This window comes from Pristis pectinata, chromosome 1 (assembly GCF_009764475.1).
Source record: "Pristis pectinata isolate sPriPec2 chromosome 1, sPriPec2.1.pri, whole genome shotgun sequence".
Taxonomy (NCBI): Eukaryota; Metazoa; Chordata; class Chondrichthyes; order Rhinopristiformes; family Pristidae; genus Pristis; species Pristis pectinata.
In genome coordinates this window covers 93,335,997-93,362,551 of record NC_067405.1, presented here as the reverse complement: position 1 = coordinate 93,362,551, position 26,555 = coordinate 93,335,997, and the positions used below count along the sequence as shown (strand labels likewise).

The 26,555-nt window shown below is 44.5% G+C and overlaps 1 protein-coding gene across 2 annotated transcripts in view; it reads right to left on the bottom strand.

The window, feature by feature from the left end:
* Positions 1-26,555, bottom strand: part of map3k9 (mitogen-activated protein kinase kinase kinase 9) — a 104,166-nt gene that overhangs the window by 18,663 nt on the left and 58,948 nt on the right. For both annotated transcript variants that reach the window (XM_052031373.1, XM_052031381.1), the window contains 6 exons: positions 13,930-14,110; positions 9,333-9,481; positions 5,697-5,872; positions 4,573-4,813; positions 4,172-4,294; positions 770-923 (listed from right to left, as the gene is read on the bottom strand). In XM_052031373.1, coding sequence (XP_051887333.1) covers positions 770-923; positions 4,172-4,294; positions 4,573-4,813; positions 5,697-5,872; positions 9,333-9,481; positions 13,930-14,110 — 1,024 coding nt within the window. The remainder of the gene's footprint in view (positions 1-769; positions 924-4,171; positions 4,295-4,572; positions 4,814-5,696; positions 5,873-9,332; positions 9,482-13,929; positions 14,111-26,555) is intronic.

Sequence of the window (26,555 nt, the reverse complement as noted above, 5' to 3'; positions counted from 1 at the left end):
CAGCTCTGACAACTCTAATATGGGTTAGAAAAGTTCATAGAACAAAGACTAAAACTTCTGGATTTATCTGACTAGAACCTCCAAGTGGGAGTTATTGACCTTGTTGGTGTGTGGTGGTTAGAATAATATTATTATATACTCCTGTAAATCATGAATGAAACATACATTTAATCTTCAATGATAAACACATAGTGACATCCCAAATCAATAGGGAATACATTTCCAATGGAAATAAATCAGGAATTTACCCCTTGGGGACAGGTTCAATGCTAGTCACAACTGGGCAGGCACCTGGTCTAAAGGTTGGCCAGTGCCCAAAGATTCCTGGTTGTGGAACTTCGTCAAGGGGTTCTCAAAGGAGACCAGTGTGGAAACCACAACAAGTGTCATGCAACTGAAGTAAGTTGTATTCAAAGATGCCACACACTGAATTACACCATGACTTCTGGGAGCAAGGAGAGTTTCCCCAAAATCAGGCTCAGCCACACACCCTTCCCCCTACCCTTTCAGGGTTCTCCTACCCCAGGCCACATGGAAAGAGGAAAGCCAAGCGAGAGCCAGTGGACAGAGCATGTGCTCACCTAGCGACACATGGTCCATCTCTGACCCATGGACGCAGGGTACCATTAGATTCTCAGAATTATCCATTATGTATTCTCTGGACCATTTTTGATCTGAAAATACCTGAACTTTATAAAAACGCACTGAAAAAGAGTTTAGTGCAGCAATACAGTGAAACAGCAACAGAAATTGGAGGCTCTTCTCTTACCTCTCTTCCACACCACCAAGGTCCTTCTGGTACAAAGAGCTGGGGCCCCAGGTCCGACCTTTCTTTTTATGCCCCTTTTTCTCTTCTTCATCACACTCTTCTCGCTGAAACATTGAACTGCGGCCCCAGGTCTTATTGCTTTCACCTGGTGTTACTATGAAGAGGTTAAAAAGATGGCCGTTTATCCCAGTAGTTTCATATCAGTCACTGGCAAAATAATTTAAGGTTATTCAACATGTTGGACTTTTATACGACTTGCCTAGCAATGGTTCATATCTACTAGAGCTAACTACATATAGCTCAGAATCAATCTATTATGCATCAGAGCCCCCAATACCTGATGACCCACTCTTCCCAACTCTCCACAGCCCTCCATGCTCTCACCCACATGGCTGAGCATCTCATGCAAACCCTGATAGTCAACAGCCTATTTAACCATAGGGAAATGTTTGGACTTCACGTTTCCCAATCCCATGGACTGTCAGCACAGGTAGCTGGGAATTTATCAGGACTGATAAACACCAATTCAATGTTCTGCTCTTTAATCAACAATGGCAAACAGACACATTGCATTGTATCTTTAAAAAAAATCTAATTCCACAAAATGTAAAAGTCAGAGCTCATGTTTCAGAAAATGAATGAAATTGCAGAACGTGCCATCCAAGTCATCAGCAAATATTATTCTGTTATTAAGTGAAATACTTACAAACTTTCATTTTTTACTCATGATTCCTAACAGTTTGAAGTAACATTTTCCATTTCTGTAATACTCATTTTCATTCAGTGGTAGAGGACTCAAGCTACTCTGCCTGGATCTCAAATCTAGCAATTTGCCCTCATCACTAATGTCAAAAGCATCTCCACCCACCCTACTCATGCTCCATCCCAACTCCATCTGTGTTTGCAACTGAACAAAGTCTTCCCAGTTTAAAAATCACCAAAAAAAAGGAAAACCATCAAAAAAAATTCCTTCTTTCTCTCATTTCACCCTCTTCTTTATCTATACCTGAACATCCACTGACCTCTAATATGATTCCGGGTTTCTGCCTTCTCTGTTAGATCTTAAAATCCATTCATTGTAAAGATCACACACTGTACAATGAACTTTCTGTTCTCAGTTATACTGAAGTCCCCCACCCAAGTACATTCTACCTTGAAGTGGTGCTGAGATTTGACAATTCTGTGCTGAGGGCTAATGGCTGTTAGGCATGAATCCATGGCACAAATAACTACAATCAGGACTGGTCACACATCTGCCCAGTTTCAAATATTTATGTGAAATAGATTTTGGAGATGCTTCAGTGCATCTCCAAAATCTATTTCAGACTGACAGCCTTGCTTAGTTACAGAGATTGCCCTTTTTGCAGGATCTTTTCTTTGTCATGGTCTGAATTAAAGTTGACAGAGGCATCACTGAGGATACAATCTTGTCTCTTTTCCTTTTTGGGAAAAAAAAGAGTCAAATCCACACAAGGCTTTAAGTCTTATACACTGCTCATGCACAAGGTCCACAAAGGGAGGTTCGGAGTCTGAGTCATACAGCACAGAAACAGGCCATTCGGCCCACACCCATCTGCACAAATACTACACTAATTCCATATTATTCTCCTTACATTCACATCAGCTCCCCCCAGATTCTACCACTCACCTTCACACTAGAGATAATTTACAGTGGCCAATTAATCTTGCAACCTGCACACTTTTGGGAAATAGGAGGAAACTGGAGCACCAGGGGGAATCCCACGTGGTCACAGGAAGAATGTGCACACACCACATAAGCAGCACCACAGGTCAGGACTGAACTGGAGTTGTTGAAGCTGAGGCAACAGCTTGACTAGCTGCACTACTGTGCTGTTGCAAATGCAGAAGACTTCAAGAACATTAACTACATTTATTGTGTTGAAACCTATATGCCATAAGTATTGTACAACTTAGTAAAATCACTAATTCTCCATAAACTAACCATCTTAAATGTTGGTCCAAGTCATGTGAGCAGTCAACCTGGCGTTTCCCATCAGTGAGGAGTTATGGTGAGATCTAGCAATACATTCAATGCTAACGTCCACAAATGAAAGGGACAACAATTCCATTGGCATGCTGTCCCAGGTACAAAGCTGGAGCAAGGATTTAATCATCAGAAAGGAAATGCTTTATGAATGAGATATAAAATGCTCTGTAAGGGCATCCAAGTCATAACGACCGATGATTCAAAATCAATAGGCACCTTGATAAAGGTTTTATTGATATCTGTTGGACTAAGGGATTAAGGATTTCACTAATTGAATTGTTTGATTCCTTCCGCCCCAGGGAGGTACTGGAAACATTAGCCACAAATAGAGAATTAACAGCTGGTTTAGGCGAGGAGCACCTTATGTAATAATCATTTGGGCTTTGGACAGGTAAGTCCATCAGCCACAAATTCATCCCTTGTGCTCACCCCCACAACACACACATACACACATCAGGTCAGTCTGCAGATCTCTCCACCAATGTGACCTTCATTGACTAGCTGAAAGATTGCTGCTATAGTACAAAACCAGAGCAGGTTACTCTTATTACAGTGGAACTCTATTGGGCTATAAATACCGCCATCTGGTGTCCAAAATGAAAAATTGTGAATCAAAGTCTGTTGCAATCCCTCCAGCTCCCCCCCGAAGAACCAAACTCTCTTTACAAGCAATCATGAATGCCCCTTTTTGTCGTCCCCTGTGAGTCACTCGTTATTAACAGACAGCAGTTCTGGGGGAGCCAAGACTGGTGATTAGGGCCCTACTTGAGGGCAGGTGACTGTGAGGATCCAAGCTCACTTAGCTTGGTTATAAATCACTACATTAGTGGCCTCATGGTGACTCAAGCATTAATTGTAACTGACAGAGTTAGCAGTGACCCAACAAAGGCAAATGTCAAAGAACACCATTTGATTACAGAGAAGAACCTCACTTTTGGTTTCATGAGGATTACCGTTCTGTTTTGCTTTCAACAATTGTGTTATGCACTATTTATTTATTTTTGCAACTTATAGTACTTTTTATGTCTTTATGTCTTGCACTGTACTGCTGCCACAAAACAACAAATTTCACAACACATGTCAGTCATAATAAACCTGATTCTGAAAAGGTGAGGATGTAGCTGGCAAAAGGCAACTGAGAAAGATCTTGGGTATCAGTAATGCTATATGTGTTTTCCAACATCAGTTTGATTTTCATGAATTTTATAAAAATTACATGCAGAGGGCAACAGGTGGCCAATGGTCCAAGGAATTCTAATGAGTATCAAACAACAGTTGGTTTATTACTCTCTTTAAAATAATATCTGATCAATCTAGAAGCAAACATGATGCAACACTAGCTGCGGTATAAGTGACTTTTTTTTAAGCACCACATGTACTCAGGCAATACTCACGCTGAAATGCCCTGAGTCGTGGGATGATGGTGGGGCTTGCGGGAGGGCTCAAGCTGCTGTTGATCAGACTCTTCCTCTTATCCACAGTGGGAGAAGCCTGCACTGTGATTTTATGCTGGAAATCTGCAGAAAATTTCAAGACCAAAAGAAGTCAGCAGGAGTTTTGGAGAAAGGTGGGGAAGGAGAGGGGTGTGGCGACAGGGAACAGGCAGGCAGGAGGAAGTCGTGGATGAGAAGTCCCGTCAGTGGACAGAAGGGGTGGGGAGATCAAAAGGAATGCAAGATTGATTTCCCACCATTTAAAGCACTGGCCACATTTGTTAACATTCCAATGCAATGACTATGTGAAGTACCCAATGCTCACTGGGGTACAGGGAAGATGCTCTGACAGTGCTACCTACCAGAGGGAAGGCTGATCCGGTTGCCATCCTTGAGTTTGAGCCTGCTCTTTTTGAAGTTGCCCTTCCGCTTCTTCACCTTGGGTTTCTCCTGGTGCAGCTGGTGGAAGATGATATTGAGCTCCCGCTCCAGAATGTCAATCTCTCGCTCGGCCAGCTCCTGTTCCCGACGCCGCAGCAGCTCCTCCTGGTTTTTCTGCTGCAAGGCTGCCCGGGACAGCTCTTCCTCCCAGCTCCGCAGTTCCTGGTTAATGCAGGATCTTTATCAGTGACCAAAAACGTGCACAAGGTCCACAAGTTAATTGGCTACCGTAAATTGCCCCTAGTGTGTGGGTGAGTGGTGAATTTGGGGGGGGGGGTGGAAATCGATGGGAATGTGGGGAGAATAACATGGGATTAATGTAAACGAGTGCTTCTTGATGAGCATAGACTCAGTGGGCCAAAGGGCCTGTTTCTGTGCCGTATGACTGATGGTCCAGATGGGGGAACCAAGTGTAATGTATCCAAGTTTTTTGACAATACAAAGGTAGGTGAGTAAGTAAACAGGATGCACACAGGCTACAAAAGTACAGACATGTGTTTAGGTAAGAAGGTGGCAGACAGAATTTAATATGAGGAAGCATTATCTGTCTTGGTAGGAAGTGTGGAAAAGCTTTTTTTTGTTTTTACAAAGTGTTGGCAAGTATTGACATTCAAATGGATTTTGAGGTAGACCAATCGCAAAGAAATAGGCAGGTTACACCAAGTAATTAGGAAAGCAAGTGGGTGAGCCATAAGGGAAATAGGCCAGAAAGAAGATTCAGCCATGATCTTACTGAATGTTAGAGCAGGTTCAAGGGTTAGATGGAGACACAAGAGACTGCAGATTCTGGAACCTGGAGCAACACACAGAGCACCGGAGGAACTCAGCAGGTCAGGCAGCATCTATGGAGGGAAATCCAGATGAAGGATCTCGACCCGAAATGTCGACTGTCCATTTCCCTCCATAGATGCGCCTGACCCAGAGTTCCTCCCCCTGAGGGTCGCATGTCCTGCACCTGCTCCTGTTTCACATAAAAGGCAGGGGAGAATGAAATAGGCTGGGACCAAGAGGAAGCAGTGAAAGAATCCCACTTTAAATGTCCTACCTTCTCCTTTTCCCGAAGTTCATCAAACATTTCCTGGATCTCCAGTTTCCATTCTTCCTGCAGGGAGTGGAATGAATCTTGAGGCATTTCAAAATAGCCAGATTCTTCAATGGCAGTTAGCTTTTCCAAGATGCAGGTAAACGATGGGCGAGAGTGAGGATTGGCATTCCAGCAATCTGAAGCAAAACCACCAATTGCATTCCATTATTATTTGATATACCATATTTTCACATTTCCTTACAACATAAAAATGAGGCCATTTCAGCTCATCAAGTCTCTGCCGGTTCACTAAGCGGTCCCATTCCCCCAGTAATTATCCTGGTAACCTCACTCTCCACATTCTCATCAATGGCTCCAGTGTCTACCATACTTGGGGAAATTTACAGCAACCAACTTACCTACCAACCAGCACATCTTTGAGATGCGGGAGGAAACCAGAATACCTGGGAAAAATCTGCAGATGAACGTGCAAAATCCATACACCAGTGCCAGAGTTTGGGATTGAACCAGGATCACTGGAGATGTGAGACAAGAGCTCCACTAGCTGCATCACTGTGCCATCTGCCGTAAAAAAATAAATTTCTCCTGCTTCTACTATGGACTGTTAGATGAAGGAATAATAAGTGACCCTATCCCTGGGTCTCCGTTTAATTCATTTTCCACATCTCAAAATTATCTCAACCTTTAACATTTTATTTTCCATGATAAACACAATAGAACACTTACTGATCAGTCAACAAGGGTTAGGCATTTGACATGCACACTACAATGATATCACTTTGCACATAGTCAGTATCCTACTCATGGCAACACTAAACAGATTCATATTGGGAAGCACCTGCTCAGAGCAACTCAACCTGTGAGGCAGCACATTTGTAAAAGAGGAGAACATATTACATAAATATTTATACTTTTGTTCCACTTATTTGTAAGTGGCTATTGAAAGAAGGTAATGTACAGAAGGGGCACAAAATATGCTTCAAAAATCTGCTTCTACATCTTCATAAGATTATTTTCTAATCCAGTTTTCCACATTTATTAGGAATTATGTAATTTATTTTTCTGGAAGAGACAACCAAGAAGAATCAACAATAGGATCCTTAGAGGATTTCAATGGAAAAATATAAAGCATGGATGCAGCCCAGAAGGTCCCAGCTTAATCCTGCCTGGCAGGATTAATCAATCTCAGACCAATCTTCAATGTTAAAGGCACAACAGGCCACTACTTCCTCTGTGAAGCAAAACAATTCGGAGATCCTGCTTGGGTTGACTTCCTTCTTTTGGAAAATTCTTCTTATGGCCTGAGCAAAGATGGTATTTACTGCCCATCCCCAATTCCTGGGCGGATTCAGAGTCAACCAAATTTTGGATGCTATGGGGTCACAGGAAGGCCAGAACAGAAAAGCAGAGCCATGTTTCCTCAGTGAACCAGATTGTTTTTATTTCAGCCAAAATCTCGTCCTTTCATGGTCACTGCTACTGACTGCAAATTTATTTTAAATAATTGAATTTAAATTCCCTCATTGGCTTGTTGGAATTAAAAAGCATGGCCCATAGATCTCAATCCAGGTTTTCATCTACTATTATTGACTAAAAGGACCTGTGGTGAACTGCAGTAATATTTTATAGTGCCCAGGGTTAAATAGCCTGACAGTGATTGCTGTCTAAGTTTACTCACAGAAAATGTGCCGTGACTGAAGGTCTAAGGAAAAGTCTCCGCCCTTGGAAACATGTCCTAGAAATGGTGCCTTCAAGCATCAAACTGAGAAATGTGGAGAAGCAGCAAGGAAATGCTAAAGCCCAAGTAAAGGTTATGTGCATCTTCCAAGCTTTAATTTTTGTATGACATTCTCCAGGAATTGATGTGGTGCCAAATGAAAGACTGCAGGTTACCTTGCATTACTTCACTTTGACCAGATGCAGTCTTCAACCCTTTCACTAGATTCCTGCCACCCCCAACATTACTAACTAAAACATCTAACGAGGGTAAATAAAAGGCACAGTGGCACAGCTGGTAGAGCCACAGCCTCACAGCAGCAGAGACCTGGGTTCAATCCCGCCCTCTCTGTGTGCGGTTTACATGTTCTCCGTGACTGCGTAGGTTTCCTCTGGGTGCTCTGGTTTCCTCCCACACCCCAAAGACATGCAGGTCGGTAGGTTGATTGGGTGCTGTTAATTGTCCCTGGTGTGCAGGTAGAATCTGGGAGGAATTGTTGAGGACGTTGGGAGAATAAAATGGGATTAATGTAGGATTGGTGTAAAAGTTAATGGTTGTCACAGACTCGATGGGCCGAGCCAGTTTCTGTAGTAGTTTACAGTTGCTCTCTCCATGACACCGTAAACTACTACAAAATAAAAGCACAGAATGCTAGAAGCTACCCAGTCAGCACACTGAAGAAAACTAGATTGATGTTGCAGGTACAAAGCCTTTCGCACATGAGAAAAGGTGTGTATTTGGCCACCTCAGCTCAGTGGTAAACACACTCCAACTTGGGTCAGATCGTGCTGGGTTCATCTCCAGCTCTAGAAACTTCAGCACATAATCCAAGCAGGCACCACTATCCAGTACAGAGGGAGCGCCACAGTGCCTTTCAGATAAATTATTAAACCATGGCCTGGCCTCACCTGACCTCTCAGGCAAGCACCAGCAAAGATGGTTGGGGAGTTCTCCTGGAGTCCTGGCCAACACTTATCCCTCAAACAACCCTCCTCACAGGGAATATGATTATTTCATTGTTTTGTGTGTGAAAATTGATGGGTTACCAACTCTTCACAAGTACCTAATTGGCGATAAGCCAATGTGGAAAATAAAGAGGTCATGAAAGGTACTAAATAAATAGATAATAAATAAATAAGATACTAAATAAATAAATAAGAACCCCATGCTTGCTTTAGGACCATGGAAAATCTCGTAGGTACTTTCACTATTTGCCCCTTTTATGGTGGAACAAAGATTAGTTAAACATGAGCTTTAGTAGTAGTCTAATTGAAAAACTTGAATGGGTGCATTTCCACTATACCTCCCACGTGCCATGCAAACCCATATGTATCCAGGCATCCTGTCTTAATGATGCAGCCCATCTTACAACAAGGAAATGAATGGGCATGAAGGCCCTTATATAATGATTATCAGTGAGATCTTCAGTTCTGAGCATTCATTTGTCATACCGTCTTATGCTCTCCTCGGCAAGCACCAAGTTGCAATGCAAGAGCAACAATCTGCACACTTACGGAGACACCCTGCTCTTTCAATGTGAGCCACTTTAAAAGCTGAATGGTTAAGCTACAGCCCTGCTCAGAGCATTGAGATTGTCACCAGTTCACACCCCTATACAGTCTGAATATAAAAAGCGAGATACTCTACACACTTGGACTCTCAAATGGACCTTTGCCTTGGGAGGTGGGAAAGATAATTGGGCTCTTTCATACAAAAGAACAGCTTTCAAAAGTACCCTTTAAAATGTAGGGAAAATAAAAAAAAAGAAAAAAACCAAAGTGATGATGTTTCATCAAAAAAATTTGCTAAGTCCTTAGCAAAAATACAGAATGTTGGAACAATTTCATCTTACTTTTAATCTTTTTTTTATTTGCAGATGATGGAGAATTCTTCAGTTTTGGTGAAAGTGAACATCTTACCTTCCATGAGTTTGCTGAAAAGTTCTGGACAGGTGGAGGGAATGGGAAGGGCTAGTTTGTTCATAGCCACACCATAAGCCACAGCCAGTCCATCGATCCCTCTGAATGGAACTTCTCCTGTCAGCAGTTCCCACAACAACACACCATAACTAAGAATAAGAAGACTCTTGGTTAGAGAAAAGAAAACTCAATTGTAGAATATCTTGTAACATTTAAAGCAGTGATCTCCAAGTAGGCAATTCAATCTAACCCAACCTTTTTAAAAAAATATATATCATAGGAAATATCCAAGAATGACCACAGGAAATCACCAGTGAAATAAACAATTTCAGCACAAAATTCTAATGGTGCTTCTCTCTCAAGCAGCAAGGGTGATAAAGATTTCAATTGCATTTTACTTTTAAGAAAAAACTAATGAATCTTTGATTCTTCCAATTTAGAAAGGGACAATTTGAGTGATAGAATCATACATCACGGAAACAGACCCTTCAGACCACTGAGTCCATGTTGACCATCATGCATGCATTTGCACTAATCCAACACTAATCCCATTTTATTTTCCCCACATTCCCATCAACTCCCTCTCTCACTACCACTCACATGAGAAGATTTACATTAATTAACCTAGCCAATTGACCACACGTCTTTGGGATGTGGGAGGAAATCAGAACACCTGAAGGAAACCCACACGGGTCACAGGGCAAACATGCAAACTCCACACAGACTCGGCACTAGAGGGCAGGATTGAACCTGGGATGCCGGACCCATAAGGCAGCAGCTCTGCTAATTGTGCCACTGTGCCAACCCAAGGGATAAACGAGACAGAAAACAACATTGGTCTGCCAAACTGTAAGCACAACATTTACAGCAGAGCAAAAGGGGATACTGGTTCAAAATGATGACTATCAATGAAACAAAGTTCTTCAAAAAGTCTTCTCCCAAGGAAATGAAATGGATCTTGGCAGTGAATGGAAATACCATAGAATTATTTAAGATGCAGTTGGATATTGTGTTACAAGGTCCAGGGATGCATCATTTTATACGTAGATGAATGGAGCTGGGCTAACTAACTTATCCATGTTCATCCTATAGGATGGCACCCCATCCTTTCAGGAATTCTGTCATTGGTACTTAACCCAGGTTCTGGAAACATTTCACAATTTAACTTTGGAAAATATTCAGTCCAGCACGAGTTGTCTTTGAGACTTGTGCAAACATTGTTAGAATTAACACCAAAAAATGCACAATGCTGGAGAGATTATAAATAATCACAAAACGACCTCCTTTTGTTCCACCCAACTTCCTGTGTTTTCATACCAGAGGTTTGGGGGCAAGTTTACAGACTGCAAGTCTGGGAAACACAGTGTGGAATGGTGGAAAGCTGATGTCCCCTCACAAACTGGCATCGTTTTGATTTGGCCCTGTGTGTCTCTTACATTATGTGAACCTAGAGAAACAAAGGACCGCAGATGCTGGAATCTAGATGAAAAACACTATGATGCTGGAGGAACTCAGCAGACGAGGCAGCATCCGTGGAGAAAAGCAGGTGGTCAACGTTTCGGGTCAGGACCCTCCTTCAGGACTGAAGATAGGAAAAGGGGAAGCCCAATATATAGGATGGAAAAGCAGAGCAGTGATAGGTGGACAAAAGAGGGGAGGCGGGGTGGGCACAGGGTGGTGATGGGGAGATGTGGGTAAGAGATAGCGATAGGCAGGTGCAGGGGAGGAGGGGAGAGCAGATCCACTGGGGGGTGGGTCAAAGGTAAGGAGAGATAGGCTAGGAGAGGGAAGAAGAGAAGCAGCATGGTGGGGGGGGGTGTTTGTGGGGAAGGGGGGTGGGGATTACTTGAAGCGGGAGAACTCAATGTTCATGCCCTTAGGCTGCAAGGTTCCAAGACTGAAAATGAGGTCCTGTTCCTCCAGTTTGTGCTCGGAATTCTCCTGCTAGTGGAGGAGGCAGAGGACTGACGTATCAGTGATAGTGTGGGAGGGGGAGTTGAAGTGACTGACAACGGGGAGATGCAGCTCGTGGTTACGGACAGAGTTCAGGTGTTCCGCAAAATGGTCAGCGTTTGGTCTCACCAATGTAGAGGAGGCCACACTTGGAGCACCAAATGCGCGAGTCTACACTGGTGTGTCCTGCACAGTTAAGTGTGTCACATGCCTCACTGTAATGCTTTCTGACTCGTTCTCAAGGTGTGACATGTTTAACATGGTGGGGGCTGGTCCAGATGATGTGCAGAACGATGGAGTCGTGCAAGATGTATGAAGTCAGGGGAAGAACCAAAATGAAAATAAAACCTTTAAAATGGTTGTTGGGTGTAATACACAAGATGGGCAGTGGAAATGGGGGAGGCGTTCAAGAAAAGGGGAAAAGGAGGGGACGAGGGGAGAGAGGAGGAAGGGATGAGGGGAGAGACAGGAGGTAAGGAAGAGGACGGTCAAGGGCCAGGGAAGGAGAGAGGGAAGAAGAGACACTAAATAGAAATTAAAGTGGAAGCAAAATTTTAGACACCTTCCCAAAGCTTGGTCACCTCCAGGAACAACTTTAGTTTTCAAGAATACCTTTTACTCAAAAAATATTCGCAAGTATTTCCAACCTGGTCCAATGATATCATTGTACCTTCCTTGATGCAACTTGATGCTTCCTTGTAACTTCATTGTAACGTCCTTGATGCTCTTGGGATTGTCATGACTCAGGCAGAGACACAAGAAACAGAGAGGAGGGAGAGGGAAACAAGGTATATGCATGTCAACCAGTGTCCCAAACACTGGCTGGTCCAAGGGTTTTTAGTGACATCATTGCATGCTGTTCCATGCAGCATGTTCAGTGTTTCAAAACACCTGGCAACATGTGGATTACACCCTTTTGTATGTTCTTCCAGATCCTCAGTCTTATAATCAACAGCAGAATTCAGCTGAGCTGTCTATCATTCTGCAGCCATCCAGGCCAGAGCCTGTTATGTAACCCCAAGCCCTGTGGGACTCAACTATCTATGTTGGGTTCAGGGCAGGTGGGGTGTACATTTGGATTGAACGTCCTGGTTCAGGTCAGGCTGATGCCACACCCACCCAGGTCAGCAGGATTTGCTCAGTATTACCCAAGTGTCATTACTCCTGATCAGCTGGAGTGTACATGCTAAGCAGCAAGTCTTTCGTTTGCTCTTTTTTGCGACTACCTTTGGGCTGAGTATGGAAGAGGTTTCATATGCACAGAGGCTTGGTCGATATTGCATGGAGAAATGGGATCAGAGCGTCAAAACTGAAGAGAACGGTGACGCAGTGGTCGAGCTGCCGCCTCACAGCTCCAGCAACCCAGGCTCAATCCTGCCTGTGTGGAGTTTGCACATTCTCATTACAACTGCATAGGTTACCACCCACCCCCACCCTCCCCCCCACCTGCCACATCCCAAAGACATCCAAGGTTGGTCAATTAGCTATTACGTTGCCCCCAGCGTGAGTGGTAGAATCTGGGAGGGATTAATGGGAACGTGGGGATGAATAAAAATGGCATTAGTGTAAAATGGGTGTTTGATGGTCAGTGATGACTCGGTGGGCCAAAGGGCCCATTCCTATTCTGTGCGACTCCTCTGACTCAGGTCGGGGTTGGATTGGCCAGGCCTGGGTGGGTGACCTCTCACCCTCGCAGCCTGTGGCCCTTGACCTCAAGTGGTTTACACCAAGTTACCATTGAATTGAATTTCCCCCAGTTTTAGAGCAAAAGACAAGCCTCCTGTCATCGACCTTGTGGTGCAGCTGGCTCAGGTCAGGGACAGAGGACCGGAGAACTGAACCAGCAGGTGTCCAATCACTCTCATCCTTTCCGTCTGCTCACCACCTCTTCAGCATGCTCTTCTCAAAAAAGAAACTCCAATGGGAGTTTACAGCATAAAGAATGAAGAAAGAAGGGTGATCTTATTGAAATATCTAAGAACCCTGGGGGGAAACGACAGGGTAGATGTTGAGACACTGAGTCTCAAACGAGGGGACACAGTTACAAGGTTAGGAGACTGAGGTGTGTAGGAACAACTTCTCACAGAAGTTATTGATTCTCTGGAATCCTCTGCCCTGGAGAATTGTGAAGGCCGGATCTATGGAGGTATTTAAAGAGGAAGTAGATACATTTTTGAAAGATCAGGGAACTGAGGACTTTGGGGAACTGGCACAGAAGAGATGAGGCCTGGGGCAGATCAGCCCTGATCATATTGAATGGTGGGCCAGGCTTAAGGGGCCAGGTGGCCTACTCCTGCTCCTGTTTCTTTTTATGTTCTAATGTAATGGCAACAATGGAGGATTTGGGAAACTTGTGGAACTTCAGTGACTTGTTGCATCGAAATGAAGAACGTTTCTGACGGCATCAGCATTTCCGCTCTGCTAAAGGAACTCAAAAACCCCACCATCTGCCCATCCCTGTCCCCATTCCAATTCACTTCAGTCTGTGGAAGTTAAGACATTCATACCCGCCACATGCATTTAGTTATTCCACCCTTGAACGTTCCAACAAACCAATGGACCCTCTCCCACATCCTCCCCTTCTCAGTGCAAGAGATACTGTCGGTTAAGGGGAGATGAACAAGGGCGATGGACAGCATCATACCTCCAGACATCGCTTCCTTTGGAGAACATGGAAGACCGGATGACCTCTGGGGCCATCCAGGCATAGGTGCCCGCCGCGCTCATTTTGGTTGTCTTGTGCCACTCACGCGCCAGGCCAAAGTCCGTGATCTTCAGGGTTTTGTTACTCAGCCCATCATTCTCCACCTTCTCGCGTATCAAGACTAGGAGGGGAATGAAATGGAGCAAGAATATTTTTTTAACCTGAACACAGCCACCCTCACTGGTCGCTTCTTCAAAAACAGGCGGACACTCATGCACGGTGAATCTGCACAGAAAGCGGCCACAAACGTGTATGAACCACTCCGCTGGCTCAGATCCCATCACACTTAAAATGAAGTGCACCAGAGTTTATGTCAGGCACTGGGCAATATTCACAACTCAGCCATCAAGAGTGAAGAATAACCTGACTCTGCTTTTGGGCTTGTGGGATCTTGCCCTGTGAAAAGTAGTGAGCCGCCAACCCCAGTCAGCCAGCCCAACAACAGTCACTGCGGTTCCATGCAATTAATAGGAAGTGAAGAGATCTTTGAAGGACCTGAAGTACTGCAGAATGTCTGGCCTTCTGCTCCAACAGATACCATGTTGCAAAGCATAAACTCTGTCTAGACCTACATCAGATAATTTTAAACAGATAGACATGCTGCAATTTGCCACACAACCTATGTAAAGGGTTCATACTCAGATCAGCAGCCAGATATGGAACTTTCACTCAGGCAGGAGAGGATCATATTCCTAAAACTCGGTACCCTGTTTCCCCATACATGGGCTGGACCTTTGCAAGAGTGTAACTGCCCTAGAGACCACATCCTGCAGTGAATCAACACCCCTGGAAGGGGAAATATGAAAATATCACTGGCTACTCCCAACACGAGATGCTTCCTCTCAATGCCACAACATTGGCTAGTTGGTAATCTAATGGAGCTAATTATAGACAAAGATGCACATAGGTTCCCTTAAGATTACTGTATTTACAAATTGACTCCACCACTCATCTTTCACTTTGTTACCGATACACTTTAAGGCCAGTTAGTGAGCGAGTGAGTTGGGAGTTAAATAGGGAGGGGGAGAATGTCAGTTAAAGACAGCACAAGGATTAAGGCTCGATCTGGAAGCTAGAAATAATGGACATCCGGACAAAAATCAGGATTCTCACAACACAATTTAAAGGAGTCATTGTATGGTACTCGGGAATGTGCCTTTAACTCATGCACAATATTTACGGTGCCAGTGTAACCCATACCACAATTCAAAGTGAAGGGCACACCCAGCAACACTGGCAAGAAAGGTGAAATTACCACTGATGCCTTCAAGTACTTGGTCTCTACATTATAAACTTAACAAGCAGAGAAAAGAACAGGGGTGCACAATTCCTCTACACAAAATACATACTCTTCAGCTGCAAACAGACCACATGTGTTAAGGGGTCCCAGCATCCATTATTAATGGATACAGATCTCTGCTGAGCTCAGGAAGCACCAATGGTGGCTTTGTTCCCACATTCCTTAAGTGTTCTCCCAAAGGAGGGGGACTTCTGTTCCAAGCCTAAGCATTGACCTGCCAAGTATTTCCAGGATTTTCTGTTTACATTGGCTGTAATTATTGTTGCCGACAGCAGAGAGGTGGGAAGTTTGAGCCAGGATATCTCTTATTTTTGAAGTACAATGTGGCATTGCCATCTAAAATGGGAATCGGTGATTACACAGAAAGAAGAGCAAGTGGATACTCTTACCAGGGATTCCCATTTCTAATCATGATACAAAGACCATTGCTTAATAGCAGGTCCATTAACATCAGATCAGCATGGGGTCAGACCTGACTATGATGCCTCTCACAGATGAATAACCTGATAATTATTAAATGGAGAGGGCCTGCAGACAACCACAGAACTGTTTCTCAAGTCCTTGTCTTTCAGACGCAGAAGACGTTTCAAAGAAAATACATGAGATTCAAAACTATTCATTCCTTCTCAAGGCAATATAACAATCTTTATTCTCAGCACTCCAGGACCTTTCCGGTCACATCAGTCCATAATGTTTCCAGTTGGCTGAAGCCTGACTCACTGCTGTGAAATTCTGCAGCCTTCCAACCGCTGCCTGGTGCTTGCAGGCTCCAGCAGCCTGTCGGAACAGGCTGACTAAGCAGAAGTGCACAGAATCTGGCAGTCAGCACTGACAGCAGAAAGGCCTTCACAGACCACGGGAGATCATCAATAACTAGTCACCTCCAGCGAGGGCAAGTGCATGATGGCGAGACTGAGCTCACTGGCTGAATGGTACCAGAAGCTCCATCTGCTGTGGAGACTTAAAGATGCAGAGTCAAAATGTTATAACCTGCCTTTTCTCATAATCAAAAACTAAATAAACTTCTCAGAGTAATTATTTTATGAAATTAATTTTATTGTTTTTTTTAAAAAGAGTTACTAGCAATTTGAGAATCCATAGGAAGAGCTGTAATGTGAAATAGGCCCGTTCCTTAGCAAGTCTCAGTTGAGGCTCAGTCCACAATGAGCAGCAGATGGTCGACATAAGGTCGGTACAGGCATCACAAAACTCTGCTGAGAGGCCTTAAGTGCTGCAATCCAGGAGATGAATCCTCAGGTGGTTTATTTTCTGGAGCAAAACCTTAGTTATAATCAGATTAGTGCTTTGGTCCACCCTACCAGTGCAAGACCCACTGTGGATCTGAACTCTGGGCAGTGACTCAATGCATACTTACATGACATTTTCAATTATTCTGCAGATTTATACTGCCGTCAGCATGCTACTTAATTTGACAAACCGCATCGTTCAAAATATTCCCCCATTTCCTTAAACATTTGCAGGATCAATGAACTCCTGATGAACTACTGCCTACACAATATTTGGTTCTTTGCAGGGCCAGCATCGTGTTTATTCAAGCTCAACAGCTGCTGATGTTGCTGCAATTTGTTAAAATTCCACTAGGTGGAAGCAAAAGCACATTTTTGTTTCCACTGCTGGGGGACACTAACTTTAATTCTTACTAATTCAAACTGTGCATCAGTACTTCCCCCAAGGGTAGCCAGCTAACCTCTGAGTCAGGGTGGTTGTGTGCTCAAGCCCCAGTCCAGAGATCCGGGCATACAATTCTAGGCTGACTAGCAATTGGAGAGTGCTGAATTGTCAGAGGTGGGCAGTTTTTGTTGGCTGTGAAATCAAAACCCAGACGATGCTACATAACACAAAATAGCAGGAATAGCCCATTCAGGCCTTTGTGTGCCATTCAATAAAATCATAGCTGATCACTTACCTCAGCACCTGTTCTTGGTCCATTTCCCTCACTCTGACTGACCCCTTATTCTGAGATTGCTCTGTCCAGAGGAAACATCATCCCTGCATCTACCCTGTCAAGACCCTTAAGAATTTTGTACACTTTTATGAGATCACTGCTCATTCTTCCAAACTGCAGAAGGTCTAGCTCCAATCTACTTAATCCCTCCTCATACAACAAAGCCACCATCCTCAGAATCAGTCTGGCGAACCTTCATGCACTCCCTCTATCGCAAGTGTATCCTTCCTTCAGAGGAGAGCAGAACTGCACACAATATTCCAGATACAGTCACACAAAGGCTCTACTCTTATACTCAAACCCACCTGCATTGAAGGCCAAAGTATTATTTGGCTTCCTAATAGCTTGTGCACTTTCTTTTTTATCTTTTAGTGATTCATGAAGGAGGACACCCAGGTCCCTCCAAACACCTTTCAACTTCTCAATAATTAAAAAACACTCCAAACACACTCCAGCTTACTATTTCTTTCTACTAAAGTGGTTGCTCTCTCATTTTCCCTACATTGTATTCCATCCGCCATGCCCTTGCCCATTCACTTTGCTTGTTTGTATTCCCCAAAGCCTCTCCATATTCTTCAAGTGGCATTGTACTGGAAAACCCATGTGGAGCTATTTCTAATGTTGAATGCATTTTATCCATCAACACCGTTGAAGCAGATTATCTGGTGATTATCTGGTTAAATGTGTCCAGGAGGGATTCCTGACGCAGTATGTTGACAGGCCGACTAGAGGGAATGCCATGTTAGATCTAGTTTTAGGAAATGAACCGGGACAGGTGAAGGATCTATTGGTGGGTGAGCATTTGGGGGACAGTGACCATTGCTCCATAACCTTTAAAATTGTCATGGACAGGGAGAGGTGCAGAAAGGACAAGAGGATTTTTAACTGGGGAAGGGCGAACTATGAGGCTATAAGGAGAGAACTTGGGAGTGTAAATTGGGATGTCCTTTTTGAAGGGAAATGTACCATGGAGATGTGGTCGATGTTCAGGGATCTTATGCAGGATGTTACGGATAAATATGTCCCGGTGAGGCAGAGAAGGAATGGCAGTGTGAAGGAACAGTGGGTGACGAGAGAGGTGGAACGAGTAGTTAGGGAGAAGAAGGTAGCGTACATGAGGTATAAGCAGCAAGGTTCACACAGGGCCCGTGAGGAATATAGGGTAGCGAGGAAGGAACTTAAGAAAGGGCTGAGGAGAGCGAGAAGGGGACATGAAAAGGCGTTGGCTAGTAGGGTTAAGGAAAATCCCAAGGCCTTTTTCAAGTACGTGAAGGGTAGGAGGATGGCTAGGGTAAAGGTAGGTCCAATTAAGGACAAAGGTGGGAGACTGTGCCTGGAGGCGGCGGAAGTGGGAGAAGTTCTCAATGAGTACTTCTCTTCGGTACTCACCAGGGAGAGGGGCCTTGATGACGCGGAAGGGAGTGCTGGTAGGGTAATGTTCTCGAGGTTGTAGATATCAAGAGAGAGGATGTGTTGAAATTGTTAAATAATATTAAGACAGATAAATCTCCGGGGCCTGATGGGATTTTCCCCAGGCTGCTTCGGGAAGCTAGGGAGGAGATTGTTGAACCGCTGGTAAGGATCTTTGAGTCCTCGTTGGCCACGGGGATGGTGCCAGAGGATTGGAGGGTTGTGAATGTTGTCCCCTTGTTCAAAAAAGTTAATAGGGATAGGACAGGGAATTATAGACCGTTGAGTCTCACGTCTGCGGTGGGTAAGCTGTTAGAAAGGATTCTAAGGGATAGGATCTATGAACACCTAGAGAATCATGGACTGATTAGGGACAGCCAGCATGGCTTTGTGAAGGGAAGATCTTGCCTCACAAGCCTGATAGAGTTCTTTGAGGAGGTGACCAGGAAGATTGATGAGGGCAGTGCGGTGGATGTGGTTTACATGGATTTTAGTAAGGCGTTTGATAAGGTTCCTCATGGTAGGCTTCTTCAGAAGGTCAGAGGCCAAGGGATCCAAGGAAGCTTGGCTGTGTGGATTAGAAATTGGCTTGCATGTAGAAAGCAGAGGGTTGTGGTGGAAGGAGTGCCCTTGGATTGGAGGGCAGTGACTAGTGGTGTCCCGCAGGGATCGGTTCTGGGACCTCTACTTTTTGTGATATTTATAGATGACTTAGATGAGGGGGTGGAAGGCTGGGTTAGTAAGTTTGCGGACAACACTAAGATCGGCGGTGTTGTGGATAGTGTGGAGGGCTGTCGAAACTTGCAGAGGGATATTGATAGGATGCAGAGCTGGGCTGACAAGTGGCAGATGGAGTTCAATCCAGAGAAGTGTGAGGTGGTACACTTTGGAAGGACAAACTCCAGGGCAGAGTACTGGGTAAATGGCAAGGTACTTGGCAGTGTGGAGGAGCAGAGGGATCTGGGGGTTCATATTCACAGTTCATTGAAAGTTGCCTCACAGGTGGAAAGAGCAGTTAAGAAGGCCAATGGGATTTGGCTTCACAAGTCGCGGGATTGAGTTTAAGAGCCACGAGGTGATGATGCAGCTTTACAAAACTCTAGTTAGGCCACACTTAGAGTACTGTGTTCAGTTCTGGTCGCTGCATTATAGGAAGGATGTGGAGGCATTGGAGAGGGTGCAGAGGAGATTTACCAGGATGCTGCCTGGATTAGAGAGTATTGAATATGAGGAGAGGCTTAAGGTGCTAGGGCTTTATTCACTGGAAAGGAGGAGGATGAGAGGAGACATGATAGAGGTATATAAAATATTGAGAGGAATAGAATAGGGTAGACAGTCAGCGCCTCCTTCCCAGGGCACCAATGCTCAAGACGAGAGGGCATGGCTTTAAGGTTATGGGTGGGAGGTTTAGGGGAGATGTCAGGGGGAGGTTTTCACCCAGAGAGTGGTTGGTGCATGGAATGCACTGCCTGGGGTGGTGGTGGAGGCAGATACATTGGACAGGTTCAAGAGCTTGTTGGATAGGCATATGGAGGAGTGTGGGATGGGGGGATATGCGGGAGGAAGGGGTTAGGTAGTGTGAGGGTGGTTTGATGGACGGCACAACATGGTGGGCCGAGGGGCCTGTTTTGTGCTGTATGGTTCTATGGTTCTATAGACTTCCAATACAGCTGTTTGTGGGGCTTCAATGTGCAATAAGTGGGTACTGTTTCTTACATTGAAACGGTGATTGCACTTCAGAAGTAGTTCAATGGCTAGAAAGCACATGGATAGCAGCATTCTCCTTCTTTAAGTCCAACGCTTACGAGATAAGGTAAAAAGGAGCAGCAGGGGTAATAAAGAAATAGTTACCACAAAGGAGGACCCCAGTTCCCATAGTTCCTCTGATATACCGGGCCCCCAGTTCCCACATTTCCTCTGATATTCCAGGACTCTGGTTCACAAGATCACAAGATGACAAGACAAGGGAGCAGAAGCAGGCCATTCGGCCCATCTAGTCTGCTCCAAGGAAAAGGGAAAAAGAAATGGAAAATGGGGAGAAAAAAAACCTATTCTAATCCCAATTTCCGGCCTTATCCCCATATCCCTTGATACCCTGACTATTTAAATATCTATCTATCTCCTCTTTGAACGCCCCCACTGATCTGGCCTCCACTGCTGTACATGGCAAGGAGTTCCACAAATTCACCACCCTCTGGCTAAAGAAATTTCTCATCTCTGTTTTGAAACTGTGCCCTCTAATTCTACGATTGTGCCCTCTGGTCCTGGACTCACCCACCAAGGGAAACAGCCTAGCCACATCTACTCTGTCCTTTCCTATCAACATTTTAAATGTCGCTATGAGGTCCCCTCTCATTCTTCTCCTACTCCAGTGAGTACAGTCCAAGAGCCGACAAACGCTCATCATACGTAAGCCCTTTCATTCCTGGAATCATCCTCGTAAATCTCCTCTGAACCCTCTCCAACGTCAGCACATCCTTCCTAAGATGTGGGGCCCAAAACTGCACACAATATTCGAAATGAGGCCTCACTAGTGCCCCGTAGAGCCTCATCAACACTTCCTTACTTTTATACACTATACCTCTCGAAATGAATGCCAACATAGCATTCGCTTTCTTTACCAACGATCCAACCTGGTGGTTAACCTTTAAGGTATCCTGCACGAGTACCCCCCAAGTCCCTTTGTACTTCTGTACTTTGAATTTTCTCTCCTGCTAGATAATAATCTGCCCACTTATTTCTGCTTCCAAAGTGTACAACTGCACATTTCTCAACATTGAATCTCATCTGCCATTTCCTTGCCCATTCTCCTAAACTGTCTAGGTCCCTCTGCAACCTTCCTATCTCCTCAATACTCCCTACTCCTCCACCTATCTTGGTGTCATCCGCAAACTTAGCCACGAAACCATTTATTCCATTATCCAAATCGTTGATGTACAAGGTAAAAAGGAGCGGTCCCAACACCGACCCCTGCGGCACACCACTAGTAACCGGTAACCAACCAGAACGAGATCCTTTTATTTCCACTCTTTGCTTCCTGCCAACCAGCCAATGCTCCACCCATTCTGCTATCCGACCCGTAATTCCATGATCTCTCATCTTATTAATCAGCCTCTTGTGAGGCACCTTATCGAAGGCCTTTTGAAAGTCTAAATACACAACATCTACCGCCTCTCCCTTATCCACCCTACCTGTGATTTCTTCAAAAAACTCCAATAGGTTGGTCAGGCAGGATCTTCCCCTCACAAAACCATGTTGGCTAGGACCTATCTTGCCTTGCGCCTCTAGGTATTCCGTAACTCCATCCTTGAGGATAGATTCCAATAATTTTCTCACCACTGACGTCAGACTAATAGGTCTGTAATTTCCTTTATGCTGCCTCCCGCCTTCCTTATACAACGGAACTACATTTGCGACCCTCCAGTCCTCCGGAACCATGCCGGAATCTATCGATTCCTGGAAAATTATCACCAATGCCTCCGCTATCTCTAAAGCCACCTCCTTCAGAACCTGGGGATGCACCTCATCCGGTCCAGGAGACTTATCAGTCTTTAGCCCATTTAGTTTTCCTAGCACCTTCTCCCTAGTAATCTTAACTGAACTCAGTTCCATTTCGTGAGACTCCTGACTAACCGGCACATTGCTGATGTCCTCCACAGTGAAGACCCGATTGCAAAATATTCATTCAATTCCACTGCCATCTCTCTATCGTCCATTACAATACCTCCTGCACCGTTATCAATTGGTCCTATATCAACCCGTGTCTCTCTTTTACTCCTTATATATTTAAAAAAATTCTTAGTATCCTTTCGAATGTTATCTGCCAACTTCCTTTCATAATTCATCTTTTCTTTCCTAATGACCTTCTTAGTTTCTCTCTGCAGGTTTTTAAAAGCTTCCCAGTCTTCTGTTTTCCCACTAATTTTTGCTTCTTTGTACGCCACCCCTTTTGCTTTTATTTTAGCCTTCACCTCTCTTGTTATCCACATTTGTGCCTTTTTTCCATTCAAAACCTTTTTTCTTGGAATATATCTATCCTGCATTTTCCTTATTTCCTGTAGAAATTCCTTCCATTTCTCCTCCGCCGTCCCTCCAGCTAGCTTACTCTTCCAATCAATTTGGGCCAACTCTTCTCTCATACCATTGTAATTTCCTTTGTTCCACTGAAATATCGATACAACCAGTTATCAGCTTCTCCTTCTCAAACTTGAACTGAACTCAATCATATTGTGATCACTGGTTCCCAGTGGTTCCTTTACCTTTAGTTCCCTAATCACCTCCGGTTCATTACACAGCACCCAATCCAAAACAGCCGATCCCCTGGTGGGCTCTTCAACAAGTTGCTCCAGAAAAACGTCCCTTAGACATTCCACAAACTCACTCTCCTGAGTTCTACCGCCTTGCTGGATTTCCCAGTCCACCTTCATGTTAAAATCCCCATAATTATCTTCACATTGTCACTCTGGCATGCTTTTTCTATCTCAAACTGCAACTTATCATCCACTTCCTGACCACTATTAGGGGGCCTATATATGACTGCTACTATTGTCCTTTTACCCTTGCCATTTCTTAGCTCCACCCATAAGGATTCCACCTCCTCTGACCCAATGTCCTTCCTTTCTACTGATTTTATATCACTACTAACCATCATGGCCACACCTCCCCCTCCGCCTACCCGCCTATCCTTCCTATACACTGTGTACCCCCGGACATTCAGTTCCCAATCACATCCATCATAAAGCCATGACTCGGTGATTGCCACAATGTCGTATTTATTAAGCTGTAGTTGTGCCACTAGGTCATCTACTTTATTCCTAATGCTACGTGCATTTAAATATAGTACATTTAGTCCAGTATCTGCTATTGATTTTGTTGTACTTCTATTGTTCAGCAGATTATCCTGACTTTCCACCTGTCTATCCTTCTTACCATCTTCACTACATACTACCTTAGACATGTTCCTATATACCTCATCCCCTATCCTAACATTCTGTATCCTAACATCCTGATTTGTTGTACTTCTATTATTCAGCAAATTATCCTGACTTCTCACCTGCCTGTCCTTCTTGCCATCCTCATTGGACTTGTTTCTATAAACTTCCTCCCTTACCTTAGCATCTTGTAACCTAACATCCTGGTTTCCATCCCCTTGCCAGATCAGTTTAAACCCTCCCCTACAACTAAATTAAACATTCCCGCCAGGATATTGGACCCTTTGGAGTTTAGGTGCAACCCATCCTTAGCGAATAGGTCATGCCTCCCCCAAAAAAGGTCCCAATTATCCAAAAATCTGAAGCCCTGCCCCCTGCACCAGTCACTCAGCCACGCATTCATCTGCCAGAGCTTTCTATTCTTCCTATCATTGACACGTGGCACAGTAGTAATCCTGAGATTACTACCCTTGAGGTCCTACTTCTCAATCTTCTCCCTAATGCCTTGTATTCCCCCTTCAGGACCTCTTCTCTTTTTCTACCTATGTCATTGTACCTACATGTACCAAGACTTCTGGCTGCTCACCCTCTCCCCTCAGAATGTTCTGGACCCAGTCCGTGATATCCCGTACCCTGGCACCAGGGAGGCAACACACCATCCAAGACTCATTGTCGGTATCGCAGAATCTGCGATCCATACCCCTTACTATAGAATCCCCAGTAACCACTGCATTTCGCTTCCTCCGCTGGACCACAGTACCAGGCATGGTGCCAAGGTCCCGTTTGCTGAGGTCTTCCTCTATCAGGTCATCATCTCATTTTAGATTTGGTTGGAGAAATCGGTTTTTGAGGGGGACCGCCACAGAGGTGCTGTCTACAAACTCTTTATAACTCCTGTCTATCTCCTGCTCGCTCTCCCTAACCAACCGAAGGTCATCGAGCTGCAGCTCCAGACTCTCAATCCGTTCCTTGAGGAGCCACATCTCGGTTCTGGCACTGCCTTGAAACTTGCTGGGTTTGCTGGAAAATTTATTATACTAATGGATTCTTTAACATCCAAAAATAGGCAAATTAAAAGGTTGTTACAGTATTAACTAGAATACCATCCAACAGTCCAGAATATCTGCTAGTCCAACACCAAAAGCCCGGGAAGGTTGGATGAGCAGAGTTCCACTGTGAACGTTTGATACCGAGAGGTGCAGGAATTTCTTCTCGCAGAGGGTGCTGTATCTCTGAGAGTCTCTACTCCAGGGACAAGATCATTAAGAAGTGTTGAAAGAGGAGGTAAATAAACATTTGAAAGATCAGGAATATGGCACAGAAGAGATGAGGCCAGAGGCAGATCAGCCGTGATCATACTGAATGGGTGGGCTTAAGGAGCCCGATGACCTGGTCCTGCCCTTATTTTCTTCCGCACAGCCTCTAGAACCTGTTCTACTAATCAATAAGGTTACACCAGAGGCCAACTCAGATATGCCAGGGATAAAACGTGAAAGTGATCAAATTCCAGATAGGGTGTCCAGGGAAGCCTAACTCTCAGATCCTTGGAGTGGTGCAGACTGTTACACCGTTCTCTTATTGAGGCTCAGACACTGAAGGACGAGAAATTGCAAGAGTCAGTGACAGAAAGGAGTGGGTGAACAGGAGGGAATGTGAGGAAATGAATGAAAACAGGACCCAGCGTGAAATTATCTTTTAAATCTTTATGATACAAGAGGCCTTCTGCTCTGTACCCCAGCAAATCTCTCCCAACTTTCCATCGCCAAGCCCCACTGTCCAGGTGTGTAACCAAGTTTTACGCTGAGGGGGAGAAAGAAAAAGAAATATTTAAAAATTGCCCCTTGGATTCTACACCCCATTGAAATCAGTTGGGATTCTCAGCCTACAGATCAGGAGGCAAAGGGACAGATATTTTGTTTATTATTTTGCCCTGGTTTATTATTAAATTACTTGCAACATCTTTTATATATTTATTATTTAGAAAGGGTAAAGTTAATTGAAATCTCTTGATAATTGTTTTTTTTTTCAGTTGTTAAGTTCAATGACAGCTTTGCCTTCGATCATAGGCCATCTGGGGCATTCCACAATGCTCCTGTGGCCTCACTGCTGGACTCCAGAAAACCCAGTACAGGTCTAGCCAAGACCAAGGTGGCCATTGCATTTAATCTGGTCTCAACACTCCAAGCAGGAAATAGATCCATATCTCTGCAAGGTGATGAAATAAAATAATGGAGTCAGAGTCGTAGAGAGATACAGCACAATAAAAGGCCCTTCAGCCCATCAAGTCTGTGCCAACCATCAATTCATTTTTTTTTAAAACACAAGTCCTATCCTAACCCATTTTACTCCCCCACTAACTCCCCCAAGATTCTACCACTCAATCTACACACTAGGGGCAATTTACAGTGGCTAACTAAGCCACCAACGGGATGTGGGAGGAAACCTGAGCACCCGGAGGAAGCCCTGTGGGCAGAGGGAGAACATTCATACCACACACAGGGCCAGGCAATGGCAATATCCAACAAGAGAAAATCCAGCTGTTACCCCATGACATACAATGGCATTACCATCACTGAATCCCCCACTAACAATATCCCCCTACTAACAATTTGCTGCAGGATTCCTAGCCTCTGACTTGTTCTTGTAGCCATGTGCGGTGAATAATTAACCTCTTATCTCCCCAAAACCTGTCCACCAACTGCAAGGCTCATCAGGACTGCAATGGAATACTCTCTACTTGCCTGGACGAGTGCAGATTCAACAGCGCTCAAGAAGCTTGACACCATACAGAATACAGTAGCACGCTTGATAGCCACCCCATCCACAATTATTCACTCACTTCACCACTGATGCACAGTAGCAGCATTTTGTACCATCTGCAGGATGCACTGCAGCAACTCACCAAGACTCCTTAGGCAGCTCCTTTCAAACCTACAGCCTCTGCCAGCTAAAGGGACGA